This window comes from Ammospiza nelsoni, chromosome 6 (genome assembly GCF_027579445.1).
Source record: "Ammospiza nelsoni isolate bAmmNel1 chromosome 6, bAmmNel1.pri, whole genome shotgun sequence".
NCBI classification, from domain to species: Eukaryota; Metazoa; Chordata; class Aves; order Passeriformes; family Passerellidae; genus Ammospiza; species Ammospiza nelsoni.
The window spans coordinates 59,692,626-59,707,551 of record NC_080638.1 but is presented as its reverse complement, the minus strand read 5'-3'; the positions used below and the strand labels follow the sequence as shown (position 1 = coordinate 59,707,551).

General features: G+C 51.6%; 2 protein-coding genes across 2 annotated transcripts; both read right to left on the bottom strand.

The window, feature by feature from the left end:
• Window positions 1-8,799: 8,799 nt before the first annotated feature.
• GPR135 (G protein-coupled receptor 135) lies at window positions 8,800-10,083 on the bottom strand. The gene has a single exon (XM_059475428.1). The coding sequence runs from the start codon at window positions 10,081-10,083 to the stop codon at window positions 8,800-8,802; it is 1,284 nt and encodes a 427-aa protein (XP_059331411.1).
• A 1,578-nt stretch (window positions 10,084-11,661) lies between these two features.
• L3HYPDH (trans-L-3-hydroxyproline dehydratase) lies at window positions 11,662-14,764 on the bottom strand. The gene is made up of 5 exons (XM_059475152.1): window positions 14,215-14,764; window positions 13,830-13,999; window positions 13,430-13,552; window positions 12,450-12,587; window positions 11,662-12,145 (listed from the first exon to the last, which is right to left on the bottom strand). The coding sequence occupies exons 1-5, from the start codon at window positions 14,762-14,764 to the stop codon at window positions 12,020-12,022; spliced, it is 1,107 nt and encodes a 368-aa protein (XP_059331135.1). The 3' UTR covers window positions 11,662-12,019.
• Window positions 14,765-14,926: the final 162 nt, after the last annotated feature.

The window sequence follows — 14,926 nt, the reverse complement described above, 5'->3', positions numbered from 1 at the left end:
GTCTTTGTGCAGGGCTGGCACTGCTGGACTGCCACAGGACAGGCAGTCCAATGTCAAGTCTCATGTTCAATGTCAAGTTTCATGAGGAGCAACTGGGAGAGCAGGGAAGGCTCAGCCTGGAGAAAAGGAGGCTCAGGAGGGACCTTCTGACTCTCTACAGCTCCCTGACAGGAGGGTGGAGCTGGGGGGGTTGATCTCTTCTCCCAGGTAACAAAGAACAGGATAAGAGAAAGCCTCAAGTTATGCCAGGGCAGGTTTATATTGGATATTAGAGAAAAGTTCTTTGTCCAAATAGTTACCAAACATTGAACAGGCTGCTCAGGGCAGTGGTGGAGTCACCATCCCTGGAGGTATCTGAAAGCCATGTAGATACTGCACCTGGGGACATGGTTAATGGTGAGATTGGCAGTGTGGGGGGAATGGTTGGATTCAATGATCTTAGAAACCTTTTCCAATCTAAATGATTCTGTGATTCCAAACAGTTCTATGATTCTATGATTCTAAACTCTCATAAAAGATGCTTATTTCATCACCCTCTGCTTTTGGTGAAAACATTCTCTGAGCTTTGCTTCTGGGGGAGACGGGAGAGGCCAAGAGGACACAAAGGTGATGGATGCAGGAGGGAGGGGATGAGCCCCATCTCCATCTCCTGCAGCAAATCCTGCAGACATCTCTCCAGTGAGCTCTGTCCCTGGCATTGTTCAGGGTCCCCCAACAGATGCATGTGCAAAAGAGAGTTCTCTGTTTGAACCAGGAGTGCTCTGACCTGAAACCTCTGAGCATTTTGTGTCATTTTTAGCGTTAAACCAGGCGTGCTGAGAATGTGCAGGTAAGCCAGGGAGAAATCCCGTGCTGCCGGGCCCCACAGGAGCCTCAGCAAAGGCAAAGTGCCATCTGCTGGCTCTTTCCACCTGCAGCATTTTAGAGCTGTCAAGCACAAAATAAATTCTGCTTCTTGTTTTCCTCTGCGATCTCTACTGTGCTCTGAAAAGTTCTCATGCTAAATTTTCTGTGGAAGTTTCCCCCAGCATGGTTGAGGAGGGCTAATTTTATTTCTCTCCATTGTAATTCGAGTCTAATAGCCGAAGGTCACAGCCTGTGGCTTCTCTGTGACTTTTGGCAATGCCCAACCTTAGGTGGATGCTCAGGGTGCGCATGTGCAGACACCAAAAATGCACGTGTGTGTAAGATAAAGTAACTCAGAACAGTTTCACTCAGGGTCATCTGAGCTTACTTCCATGGCTTTGAAATGACCACAGAATGCCCCACGGCACCACAGTGTCCCCAGGGCTCACCCCAGTGCCAGGGTTTGTGCTGGGAGCCTGTCCCTACCCAGCTTTCTGTGAGGGTACCAGTCCTTGGTTTCTCTGGGCCTGGATTGGAGGCACTTGAGACAGTAATTCATGTTCAGACTCAGGTGTTTATTATTTCTTATCAGTAAAACTGCCTCACTACTGTAGGTTCATTAGCAAGGCACAAAATGGCCAACAATCTCTTGTTACAAGTCTCTTTTAAGACTAAACTATCCAGTTAAGAACTGACACCTGGATTGTTTTTCCTTTTAACCCAATAACTGATCCCAAAGAGCCCCCAATGAGGACTTTTCCACCCAATTACAAAATGCCACTCAAACCCATGAAAAAGAAGCATGAAGAAGAAACCCAGGACAACACCCTGTGCCCTCCATCTTGCTTCCATCCACAACATACTAAAAATCCCAAAACCTCAATTTCTCACCAAGTGATACCTACACCGCTCTCTATAATCTATTTCACATTTTTGTGGATTCCAGTCTATCTTGAAGTCTAGGAAACTTTCTCCATGAATGAGGGTCACAGTCAGTGCTGCCCTGAGGGCCAGGGCACCCCAGAGCAGACACAGAAATATTCCCAGTGCCCTGGGTTTCCACATTTTGTATGCACTCTGCTCTCACACTGCAAAGAACTTGAAATTAAGCTAGAGTTTCCAGTTCTCATAGCAATTCTGTGAAGGTGAGTCATTGAAATTGCCATTTTTCCATTCCTTTCTTTACTGGCCCATACTCCAGTATTTGCTCAGGGGTGGCTCAGCAGGAGGGGCAGGATGACCTCACTTTGGTTTTGGGCACCAAAGCAGAGCTGCTCTAACCCAGGATTATCCTGGGCACCAGCACAGCAACTCTGGAGGACACAGCTTTGTTCATGCTGCCTAACCCATGGCTTTGGCCTGCCAGGACACTGCTGTAAGCTGGGCTGGGACAGTGCCCCTGCCTTTACCTGGGCAGTGGCTGCTGAGGGGTGCCAGCAGATTCTCCATCTCCTTGAATCTGTGCTGTGTACTCTGACATGGCTTTACTTTGCCAGGCTCTGTGCAGAGCATCCCCTGGGCTCAAGGAAAAGTAAGGAAGTCCCAGTTTGTGCTTTGCCCTGCTCCTGATCATTGCCTAAAACCCTTTTTGCTGTGAAATCAGTGAGAAGCACTCAGGCAAGGCCTGGTTTCTATGGCAAATCTTTCCAATTTAATAGCAGGAGGCGATCACCGTTTGAGTTACATTTTCTGTAAAGACTCCACAATTCAGATGCTGTATTCAGAACTTGACATGACCTCAGGGATGCTATATTACCAAATGTTCTGTAAAATGCACCAGACTGAGCACAGAAGCCACAGGCACAGATCAGGCACATTAGATTCCACTGGAAAAAACAAGTGACCTGGTTACTCAGAGCATTTTTCATCCCTGATGCTGAGATTAGTTCAGAGTATGTTGCTAAATCAGGTAAGCAAATTATATTTGTGGGGTCGCGAGGGAATTGCTGGGAGGGCACGATGAATTTCAGAGAAATTTATTTTGCTGGTTTTGTCCACAGCTACCCTGGGGTGTGTGTTAATTTGTAGGGGTCATCCAGAGGGGTTTTGAAGCACCAGCATCCTCCCAGCTGCTCTCTGATGGGAGTGGGCTGGGCTGGTGTTTTCCTTAATCTCACACAGGAGCCAGCCTGGTGTCCATGTGCAGCCCCAACATGGGGACAATTGTCACCTGCTCTGAGTGTGAATCCCTCAGTGAATCCCTCTGGCCAAGCCCCAGCCAAAGGGTTTAAGCCTCTGCATCAGAGCTGCTGGCAGAAGCAGGAGGAGAGGAGCCTCCAGCCAGGCTTGCTCTGGCCCCTGGGAGAAACATGGATGTTCCTCCAGGTGTGGGAGGCTGATCAGCACTATTTCCACTCCCAATCTCCATCCCAGGAACTGAGGAATATAATTTTCCTAAGTGATTTCCCCAAAGTCATCAGGGCTGCATCTTTTATGGTGGCAAGGAAGTGTCCCCATGTCTGAAGGGAAAGCAAATGTGTGGAGCTCTGTGGTTTGCAAACACCTTTAACTCTTCAGTGCACAGAATAAAAGGCCCCTGAGGAAAGGCACAATCCTCTGATCTAAAGAAATCTTAAAAAAAAAAAATCTTTGTTACCTTTATGATTACCTTTTGATGTTCCCTTATCTTCTGAACTGACTGTGCAAGAGATAAGATTAAAAATAAAGGCAAGAATAGTGGATGTATAAAATTAAGGATCCCAAGTACTCAGAAATTGCTCCCTGGTTGGTTTTGTGATTGCTTCCCTCTGTGAAACCAGCTGAACCTGAGGAGCTCAGAGCCAGCAGTCAAGAAATAACACAAATAACAAGCAGCTCCTCTCAGGGTGAATTTACTTCCTCTGCTGAATCACAGCTGGATCCTACTCATCTCCTATGATCACCTATGAGCCTGTGGGCACACTGGTGTGCTCTGCCACCCAGTACAAGCAGCCCCAGCACACAACCCTCCTTGTTAAATTTCCTTCTGTCACAGCCCCCTGGGTGTTCATGGCTGAGCTCATCCAAACTCCCCAGACAGATGAGTGCAGGTCTCAGTGCTGTGCCCTGGGGTTTCTGCTGCTTTCACTCTGATTTCCCCTCTGACTCATCCATTTAATGCCACTGAGAGGGATTCGCAGTCTGTCTCTCCCCCTGTCACTTTTCCTCCTGCTTTTTGCAGCAGTGATTCCCTAGGAAAAAAATACCTGGAAATGCTGAGCTGCTGCCCAAGAACCTTGGCTGTGGTGATGTGGATGCTTCAGCACTCAGGGAGTGTCCTGCAAGCAGCATGGCACTGAAACCCATCACTCCTCTGCAAACTGGGAGCAGCAGGAGGGCTGGCCTTGTCCTCCCACATTCAGCCCCAGTGAAACCACTGGGACTCACCCCAGGATCAATAATACTGGATCTTATTGTGGGTTATTCCTCTGGAGGACTTGGGACCTTTGCTTTCTAGCACTTTGTGGCTCACTTAAAAAAAAATAAAAGGACAATAAAAATAGAATGCCTTATTGAAAATGAGCAAAAAATTGGTTTGCATTCTGATAGTTTCTTGCAGATACGTGCTTATAGTTTGTTAGAATTAAAGTACTAAAATATATTATCAAAATTATATTGTAATATATTGCAATTACACATTCTCTTAACATTAACTACTACTATAAATAAATAATAAATCTATTTCCTTTTGGTCTTAGATCAGTTTTAAGAACATAAGAAAATCCATCCTGTGGAATTTTCCTCTCTACCCATTTATTATTAATAACCAGAGTCATCATGTGAAAATACAAAAGCATCTGAGAGCAGCTGTGCTGCTGAGCAAAGCATTCTGCCACACTGGGAGTGATCTCAGCAGCCCTGCAGGCTGCAGCTCTGCATGCACAAAATGCCACTTTTCTGATGTGCTTCCCAAATTATTCATTTCAGCCTGTACAACAAACTTCCCAAAGAGCAGCACGTGCGGAATCTGTCTTTTGAATTAGGTTTTGGTGAGGTGCTCTTTGGGCAGCAGTCACAACCCCTACCCTGAGTGCTCGTATTTGGGATGCAGCAGTTCTGAGGGTTGATCCCATTAACAGAAAAGCTTTTCTCAGGATCTCTGCTGGGACAGCTCTGCTGCTGCTGAGGTCTCTGCTGGCATCTGCTGGATTCAGGAATCAACACCAGCGCTGAGAGAGAGGCAGCAACGGGGTATTTATTTCATCCTCCTGAGCTCTCCCCGTTCTGGTGATTGATGGCAGCTATTACAGCCCATCTGGCTGTCACTTGTAAATACTGCTAATTGGACTGCTAATTGTTCACAGCTCCTAAGCTATGCACGCAGCATTTGCTTTGAACGGAGGCTTCATCCACAGATTAGGCAGGGAGTGGAAAATAACTACTTGAACGAATCTGATGATTAAATCAGCAGGAAAACTACCACTGCGTGCAGTTGGAGGAGTGTGTTCTGAAATTCTTGTCATTCATCAAGACTTAATGTTTTCCTTCTAAGATATAATGCATTAGTTCAGTCAGTGGCATGTTATCATTGCCAAATAGCAAGGTATTCTTAAACTGAGGGTTTAAATATGCTGGAAAGTCAACAGGAGACTAAAGAGCCCAAATACTCATTTTTAATTTGCCTTTGACTGCAGTTGTCTCCAGTACCCAGGGCTGAACTGGCCTTCAAATCGCTTGAACTCCTCTTTCTCCTATGCTGAATATCCTGCACTGAATAATCCTTGTGATTTTTGGTTTGTCCCAATGTCCTTGAGCAAATAAGATTTGTGCAATTTGCTTTGTCCAGGCTCATCTCAAGGGAGGAAAAAGGAAAGAAGCTGGAGGGTTGGAGCCTCAGAGCCCATTTTGTAGTGTCTCAAACATCAGTGTCTTCCTGCCTTCAGAGAAAGGGGATCCCTGAGTGGGGTGACACCAGCCTGGGCATGTGGGAGATGTGAGGGTGATGTCCTGTAGTGGCTTGGCCAGAACCCACCTACTGCAATGTTTTCTCACCCAAGAACAAGCAGCTGCAACCACAGAGAGCAGAGTTTTCAGAGCTGGAGTAAAACAGTGGCTTAATCCACTGCTTGCTTTCTCCCAGATGAACACATGGAGCCCCATGGTGAGGTGCAGGGACAGAATTTCTCACCCGCTCTGCTGCTGGGTGAGAAGCAGCAACCTTCACCAGAGCTCATTTCAAGGGCTGTTTGGGCAGGCCTTTGGTTTGGTTTAGTTTAGTTAATACCATTTGCCTGTATCTTTTTAAAATACACTTTTAAAAATGTGGTTGTAGAGACCTATGTACCTGACTTGTTCAACAGTGCTGTGGTGCGAGCAGTGGCTGAGGGAGTGTTTAGCCAGGAGAAAAGGAGGTTTGGAAGGAACTTCTCTACAACTACCTGAAGTGAGGTTGTAACCAGGTGGGGTTGATCTTTTCTCCCAAATAACAGTAACAGGACCAGATGAAAATGCCTCAAGTTGCAGCAGAAGAGGTTTCAATTGGGTATTAGGGAAAACATCTTCCATAAAATGTTGCCAAACACCAGAACAGGCTGCCCAAGGAAGTGGTAAAGTCACAATCCCTGGAGGCATTTAAAAGACACGTAGGTGTGGCACTCAGGGACATGGGTTAGTGGTAGATTTGGCAGTGCTGGGACTTGATGACCTAAGAGGCCTTTTTCAACTGAAATGATTCTGTGATTATGAGGAGCACAGGCCAGGCACAGCTCTGAAACACAAGCTGCCTCTCTGCTGAAGCTGCAGCAGGTCCATGTCAGAAAGGATCAGATCAAGAATCTCCCCTTGCTACAGCCCAAGTTAGTTTTCAACAGAAATGTGCCTGTTTGTGATGCCTACAAGCCCACAGCCAGCTGCCCTCCTTCAATTCCTCAATGCAAGACTAACATGCACCAGTCTGAGCTTGTAAAAACTATGTTGAATTTTGTGTTAAGCAGCTTCACCACCACTTTCCTAGAAAGCTGTGTTATTTCTACTCCCAGTGCAGCTCCTTCAGTCCTGACATCCCCAATCCTTCCCTGGCCATTCCTGACTGCCACAGAGGAGCTTCCCTGGCCTGTGGTACATCAAATCAGTGGAAAAGGAAACCAGCATGAAAAAGAGGGAATCAGCAGCTGTTCAGTGCCTGAGTCAGCTGGGATGGTGGGGACAGAAGGGACAGGGAAGGTGTCCAGAGCCAGGCACTGAGGGGAGCAGCACCACCCTTCCCAGGGCCTTTCATGCATGATCAATGATCCCCCACCAATCTCCTTGTTACCACCACCTGCAGCTACCCAGGTGAGAGTTCAATCCAATCCCATCATTCACAACCACCCTTTCCATTTACACTGAGCCAGGAATTGCTGTGCCAGGAATTCCTCTCCTGCCCTTCCAAGCCACCCACGTCAAACAGTTCCTGGGCTTTCTGCACAGCTTCTTTCTGAAACACAGCAAAATCCAGTAGCTGCAGGGCAAATTAGCAGTGCTGAGTAGTCAAGGGTCAGATTTTCCCTCATGGGCTTCAGGAGCATCACAGAAGAAAGTTACAGTAATGCTTGCAGCATGGAAACCAGCTGCATTAAAATTTCACAAACAACTAGGTCTCTCTGCTATCATTCATCTGATAATTTTTTACAGGAGTTCCCCTTCCCAAGGCTGGCTTGAGAATGATGCCAGGCTGAGACACTTTCATTTCCTGCATAAAAGACAATTTATTTCTTCACTTACAAAATAATGACAGAGTGTTCACTTGCATCACAAACAGCTGAAAAATCCAGTAAAACCAAAACACTGTACTTCAAAATTAAAACCAAAACACTGTGTTTTTAAAGCTTGTACAAGGAAAAACACTGTCTCACACTAAACTCTGGCAAAGACAAACAAAGGCCAAATCTTAATTTCAGATTGAAATACTAATTTAAGGCTTTGGGCCCTTGAACAAAAAGATGACACTGATAAATTCATTCACATTAATGCTGTGCAATTGCATTTCCATGGTGTTATTTTCCTTTTTTTTTCAACAGCAAACAGCTGTTTTTTAAATACTGTATTCCAATGGATTACTGCCATCAATACAATATCTGTTCTGTGCATACACACATTTTCACATGCTGCAGAGCACACAGAGGACACGTGGTATTGCTTTGCCTCTCCTTTCAGACACTTCTCTCACACAGCTCCTCTAATTATGGTAAAACCCTTGGAGATGAGAGACACTCTGGATGAGCTCAAAAAGAAAACATACATCTTGTGCACACCACAGCTGTGCACTTTTCAGTCTGTCTGAGGAACTCATGTTTCTCATATTCATAGTATTTTAAGTTGACTGTACCTGCAAAAAAAGAGAAAAGGCTGCTGAAATTCTGACACCTGAGGTATTTACCTTCCTTTCCTTCCCTCCCAGTATCATACATCTTCCCTTTCACAATTACTTTTCTTGTTATACTTCAGAGTTTAAATTAAAAAAAATACATATAAATAGATCACTTTTTCAGCCCATCCTACAGTCTGTGACTTTATGACTGTTGGCACTTCCACATATAACAGATAAAAGCAACATTTTCCTGCCATGATGCTGTTTTTCACAGTGTGGTGTTTTCAGAGCGGCTTCCAGCTGCCAGTGCTCAGCTTTCAGTTGCTTTTTTGGCACTTAACAAACAGCTCCCACAGTCAATCAGTGAGTTTGGTGTGTCAGCCCCGGAGCTTCACAGTGGCACTTTCTGCAAGTCTGGAGCAAACTCTGTCCTGTTCTCGCAGCTCTTGCCTTGGCTGGGCTCCGTGGCTGTCACCGATGGCCTGCTGAAAAGGAAGGGGGATTCCCCTTCCCTGTGGAGTTCTTGCTGCTCGCAAATGGTGTCACCAAAGCAGAGCTCACACAGTGGAGAAGAAACACGGTCCCATCACAGATTCCTGGTAATCCTGCTGCAAGGGGCTCCAAGCAGCAGGACTTTGTTCAGGGAGGCACCCGGGCCCGATGCCTCCATGCCGGCCCCCAGCCCTTCAGAGGCTGGTGTCGATGGCGCCCGCTCTGCCCTTCAGGGTGGCCTCAGAGACCGTGTCCGGCTGTCCATCCCGGCAGAAGAGCACAGCGGGAGTCTTGCAGGCCCACATGGCCACCTCTGCCCCGCTGGCCGGGCTGGACGAGGACACGGCGCTGCCCGGGGGCCCGCTATGCCGGTTGATGTAGCGCTCCCGGACCCGCTCAGCCCGGCTCCGCGGCTCCGGCTGGCGGCCCGGCACCGACAGGTAGGCGACCATGTTGTTCCTAGTCCTGTAGCCGCCCTCCCGGCTGCGCCGCAGCAGCACCGAGATGTTGGGGTTACGGGCGGCGTAGATGAGGGGGTTGATGGCGCCGTTGGCCCAGGCCATCCCGCTGGCCACGGCGTCCATGGTGGGCGAGAAGGGCAGGCGGCCGGCGGCGGCGGCCAGCCCCAGGATGCAGTAGGGCCCCCAGCAGCAGATGATGGAGACGATCATGATGAGCACGGTGGTGGCCGTGCGCATCTCCCCGTAGGCGCGCAGCAGGTGCCCGTAGGTGGTGAGCGGCCGCACCCGGCTCTCGGCCAGCCGCACCGCCCGGCAGATGTTGAAGTGACAGAAGCACATGACGGCGAAGGGCAGCAGGTAGCAGAGCACGATGAGGGCGGCGCCGTAGGGCGGCCCGAGCCGCGAGGAGCCCCAGGGCAGCACGTAGACGCAGCGGTAGGCGCCGGGCCGGGCTTCGCGACGCCCCTCGCCCGCCAGCCCGTACCAGGGCCCGGCCAGCGCCAGGGCGGCCAGCCAGACCGCGGCCAGCAGCTGCGCGGCGCGGCGCCGGCCCATCTTGTGCCGCGGCTGGCGGACGATGGCACAGTAGCGGTCGAAGGAGAGCAGGGCCATGGTGAGCGTGGCGGCGATGCCCAGCCCGGCGTGGAGCGCGGCGCTGGCCAGGCACAGGCGCTGCCCGAAGAGCCAAGCGCCGGGCGGGCGGCTGAGCAGGCTGAGGAAGGCCAGCGGCAGGCAGAGCAGGGCGCCCAGCAGCTCCGACAGCGACAGCGACAGCACGAAGGCGTTGGTGACCGTGCGGAGCTGCCGGTGCCGGGCGATCACCAGCACCACCGCGCCGTTGCCCAGCGCCGAGAGGGCGAAGATGAGCAGCAGCGCGGCCGCTTGCGAGGCCAGCGCCGCCGCCGACCACCCCGCCGCCGCCGCCGCCGCCGCCGCCCCGCCGCTCTCGTTGCCGCCGCCGCCGCCGCGGGAGAGGTTGCCCGGCACGGCCGCCGCCGGCTCCATGCGCAGCCTCATGGCCCGGCCCCGCCGCGGCTGCGGAGGCCCCGCCGCTCTCGGCCCCCCCGGCCGCTGACGTCGCTCGGCCGCCGTTACCCGGGGAACCGGCCCGGCCCGGCCCAGCCGGACCCGGCGGCGGCGGAGCGGAGCCCCGACAGACGAGCGGTGGGGCCGGGGGATCGCAGCCCACAGCGGCACCATCCCATGGATCCCTACAGATGTGCTCCCCGGGCAGCCCCGGTCAGCGCCTCTCCCCTGGCAGCCCCGGTGAGCTCCTCTGCCCGCACAGCCCCAGCCCATCACGGAGTACCGGCTACCCCCAGACCCTCAGCTGGAGGCCAGGACCATCCCCCCGGCTCACCAGGCTGGGGTTTGAGGGATCATCAGATGTAAAACTGAGGGATCAGGCCAGGAACACCCCCCCATGGACAGCAGGACCCTTTTTCCCCACTCTCATCCATGCTATAGCCGCCTGCCCCTGCCTGAAAATTTTCGTAAGGATGGGGGTAACAGAATAGGTAATGAAGGATGCATCCCAATTAATGCCTGAATAATATCCAAACATCCTGTGCTGGGCTTTGTGACTTGCTGTCCAGCTCTTTCCAAGGAGCCAGGCTGGGGGATGATCAGGAGATGCTCAGAAGATGAAAACACATGGAAGAGTTTTCATTCATGGAAGAGTGTGCTCCTGCAAGCACGGACAATGTGTGTGTCACTTCTTGTTCTCATGACCAGAGGCTGTATGGGACTTACAAGAGAGTTACAGGAAAGCTGGGAGCAGGAGCCTCAGAAAAAAAGGGGAAAACAAAAAGTCTACTGGCAGTGCAGTAGTTGCATAAATCGGGATTTTTGTTTCTTCCTGTTACAAAGTTATTTTCAAGTTGACAGAAGAAATTCCTCCCAGGCTTTTCTGTGCCAACCTTATCTAAGTTCACCAGTATGCACCCTTCTGCTGCATGAGATGCTCATTCTCATTTTCATGTCTCATTTTAACAAATGCCAGTTCCCCCCAGGAGTGTCTTCATTAAACAAGCACCATTTTATCCACAGACACAGTGGAAGTGACAGGCCACCAGAGGTCTGAAGGACTGCTCCTGCCACTGCAAATGCATGGTTTTTCCCTGGAGGGACTCTGGAAAAGCAAGCACTGACTGCACTCTGCTGCACAAGCTGCCCCTGGACTGGGACAAAATCAGTAAATAATTGGCAGTCAAAGGTCGTAATGGCTCAGACTTTCAAACACAGCTGCTCCTGTTGAAAGTTAACCACAGGGTATTTGCAGCCAGTGGTCCAAGATAAGCAAGAGAGGAAGGCTTAGGGAAGCAGCACAGCATGGACGCTCAGCAGGAACACAGGAAATTCTGATCAAATACCTGCATCCAGCCCCAGGATGCAGGAGAGCCCTGGTGGGGTGAAATGAGTGAGGAAGGGGTTGTCTGGACAGGCTGAGCAGGGAAGCTAGGGCATGAGACAGGGCAGCACAGCTGGCTGAGCAGGAGACAACAAGAGCTAGCAATTCAAACCCCAGAGTCATGACATACTCAGCAGAATCCTGCAAATTGAGCTCTGGGAGTGAAAACAAGGAAAATGGCAGAGTTTTCAGCTGGCATTTAATAGAAATCTAATTTTGAAATTAATAATTTGCAGACATACAGAAGGCACATAAATTTGAAGGCAGCTCTCCAAGCTCAGCTCAGTTTTCTGTGAATTATGGGTAAGAAAAAGAAGAAGAAAAATACTACAGCATCTCAGAGCAGCTTGTATGTGCTAATCACAGTGCACCCAATATGCTAATCACAACAGGGCAACAAGCTTGTTACCCTGAAACGTGACAAATGCTGTCACACCACCCAGGGCTGTTCCTGTTGCAACGTGTGGAGAAGTAAAACAGAAATTCGTGGTCAGGAGAAGCACAGCACCATCAGTGAGGCTCTGCCACCGCCTGTGGCTCAGGTCACTTGAGGAAGAAGCCGTGTTTCAGTGGGTCCTCCTCTTCCACAGTGAAGGTGGCTGTGCCAGTGTAAAAGGCCTCTCCTGAGACCTCCACAATGACAGCGTTGTAGTTCCCAAACTTGGTCTCCTGCAGAGGGATCAGGATGAGGATAGAGGCAACAGAAGGTTCTCCACTCTCCCAACCCCACAGAATTCAAGTGCTGCCTGACATTTATGCACACACCCCCACCCTGGTTCATCCCAAAGCAGCCACACAACACAACAAGACCCTAAAATCCTTTTAGTGCCAGGTTTGGGGGAGGACAAGACCCACAGGCACCTCCCTCCTTCCCTCCACCCTTCCCTAGGCACAGAAAGGCTTTTCTGCTCCCCACTGAGCACATTTCCAGCAACCCTTGATTCAGGGGGAAAGTCCAGCACCATTCACTTGCCTTCACAGCCTTCCCAGTGAACAGGGAGCCCGTGGTGCTGCTCTGGAAGGTTCTGCTCTGCTCCAGCTGGATGAGTCCCTTATGGTACTGCAGGGCAATGCGAGCTGTCACCCCCGAACCCGTCGGACTCCGGTCAACCTACAGCAGAAGGGATGAACCAGCTCTAGATTTTGGGGTTTAACACAAAATGAAATTGCTCCCCACAGTTCTCTCTCCCACCTTAACACTGCACTCAGGGGAAAGTCCCCCAAGCCAGGGTTTTGTAGAGAATCCAGATACATCACAACTGAGAAGGAAAAAAAAAAGCAGGTTTGGGATACTTCTGGACTGTGCTTGGCTTTGGTACAGTTAGGGATGGATGACCTAATAAACACTGAGGCTATTTAGGAGCAGTTGAAATCTTCTCGGTATCATCTCTAAAGGACTGAGAAGGGCTGAGGTCACCTGTTCCATTCTCACACCTCAAGGCAAGATTGGTTCTCCTTACACTGAGGGGGTTTCTGGCCAACCTGGTTTTTAAAACCTCCAAAACCACAGTGTTGGCCAGCTTCTGAGGTGACCTGTCCCAGTGCTCCACACTCCTCACTGTTGGAAAGTCCAACCAAAACTTCCCCTGCCATTTGTGTGATACTTTATGCACTGCAGACAAGAACAGAATTTTAACACCCCATTTATCTCCTGTTGTTCATGCTCAGCAGATGTTCCCTGGATTAGGATTTTAGGGACATGTACTATGCTGGGATCCTGTCTCTGCTTGTGAACTCCTGGAAAATTCCAATCAACAGCTTTTGGGTATGAAGCTTTTTAAAATGCCACCATCTAAAGTGTGCAAAAGTATTTCTGCTATTAGGAGCAAAACTATGACAGCAGCACAAGCAATCACTGCCCAAACTAAGAACCAGAACAGTCTCTCTTCTTTGCAGTGGATCTAAGGAACAATTGTGGTGTCTCTTGTGCCTGAGAAAAGCCTGTTTCTGTACCTGTTCATCTGCAAACACACAGATGTTGGTGGTGGGCTCCTCACTAAAGGCATCTTTCCCGTCTGTCAGGATGGTGCCGTAGAGGAAAGCCAGGTCTTCACTCTCAGGGTGATGAAGCTTGAACTGGGAACAGCACAGAGAGGGTCACAAATACAACAGCAGCAATGTGTGCAGTGCAGCTTCTGTGAGAGACCAGAGGAAGGGGACAAGGCCACATGGCTGCGTTTCCATGTCTGCTTCACAGGTGACAGAGAAGCAGGAAAGCTCCTTCTCCCCTCCTTGTAAGGGCTCTGAAATTCAGCATGGGGCTGGAAGGATGGGACTCTCCCACCATCCTGAGCTGGTCTGGTGCAGTCACCCCAGAGGGAACATGCTGGGATACCACAGTGCTCATCCATACCTGTTTCTTCACTGCTTCTGTCACTGCACTCGCTGCACTGACAAGGTCTCTGGTCTTTGCAGAGCGCACATCAAGGCCCAGCTGCTCGGCACTGAGGAAGGCGTAGAAGGTGCCACCATAGCCGATGTCAACCACCACCTTCCCATGGCCAGGAACATCAATGGCCAAGTCTGGGCAGAGAAAGGGAGGAACGTGAGGAGGCAAAACTGCTGAGCCACAGAGTGAAGGAACGCAGCCACATGCGAGGGCAGTGAACAGGGATGATAACTTGAGTACTCCTAGGGCATCTTACAGCATCCCTGACGAACACTGGGACAAGGGAGACAATTGCCAGACGCCCCTTAGCCAGATCACCAACCCCCCCAGTACACCCAGCGTTCCGCACCGGTGGCGGCAGCGAAGGCGGGCACGCTGTGGAAGCGCACGGGGTTGCCGCTGCGGTGCCCGTCCCAGGGCACGAAGGCGGTGACGGGCCCGCAGGGGCAGCGCAGGCGGACGGCGGTCTCGGGGCGGGTGGGCGCCGGTACGAGCCCGTAGTCGAGGGCGAAGCGGCCGAGGGCCATGACGGCGTGGCCGCACATGGCGCTGTAGCCGGCGCAGTGCAGGAACAGCGCCGCCAGGTGCGCGCCCTCCGCGGCCGCCCCGCCGCGCACCACCACGGCCCCGTACATGCCGGCGTGCCCGCGCGGCTCGTGCATCAGCGCCCGCCGCACGTGGTCGTGCCTGGCCGCCACCTCCCGCCGCAGCGACAGCAGCGACAGCCCCGCCGCCGCCGCCCGCTCCGCCGCCTCCAGCCGCGGGATGATGCGCAGCGGCTCGCCGCCCGTGTGCATCTCCACCGTCTGCAGCACCGCGCCCGACGGCGAGTGCGGCGGCAGCGCCCGTCCCGCTCCGCCACCGACACCGTCACTGTCACCGCCGCCCCGTGCCGCCATCGCGCCGCCACACCCCAGAGACCACGCCCACAAACGAGAGACCACGCCCCGCTCGGGCACCCCCAGCCTGAGGCCGCGCCCACCTCCCGCCCACCCCATTGAAGTCCCGCCTATGACCGCGCCCATGGACTAACCACGCCCCGCTCGTGACCACGCCCTCCC

Bases quoted from the DNA above. Each gene is read 5' to 3' on its own strand.
- L3HYPDH (XM_059475152.1), bottom strand. From the start codon at position 14,764: ATGGCGGCACGGGGCGGCGGTGACAGTGACGGTGTCGGTGGCGGAGCG. The intron at 14,000-14,214 runs GTGCGGAACGCT...TTCTCTGCCCAG, and splicing joins CGCCTTCGCTGCCGCCACCG to ACTTGGCCATTGATGTTCCT. The intron at 12,146-12,449 runs GCAAGTGAATGG...ATCCCTCTGCAG, and splicing joins TCACTGGGAAGGCTGTGAAG to GAGACCAAGTTTGGGAACTA.
- GPR135 (XM_059475428.1), bottom strand. From the start codon at position 10,083: ATGAGGCTGCGCATGGAGCCGGCGGCGGCCGTGCCGGGCAACCTCTCC.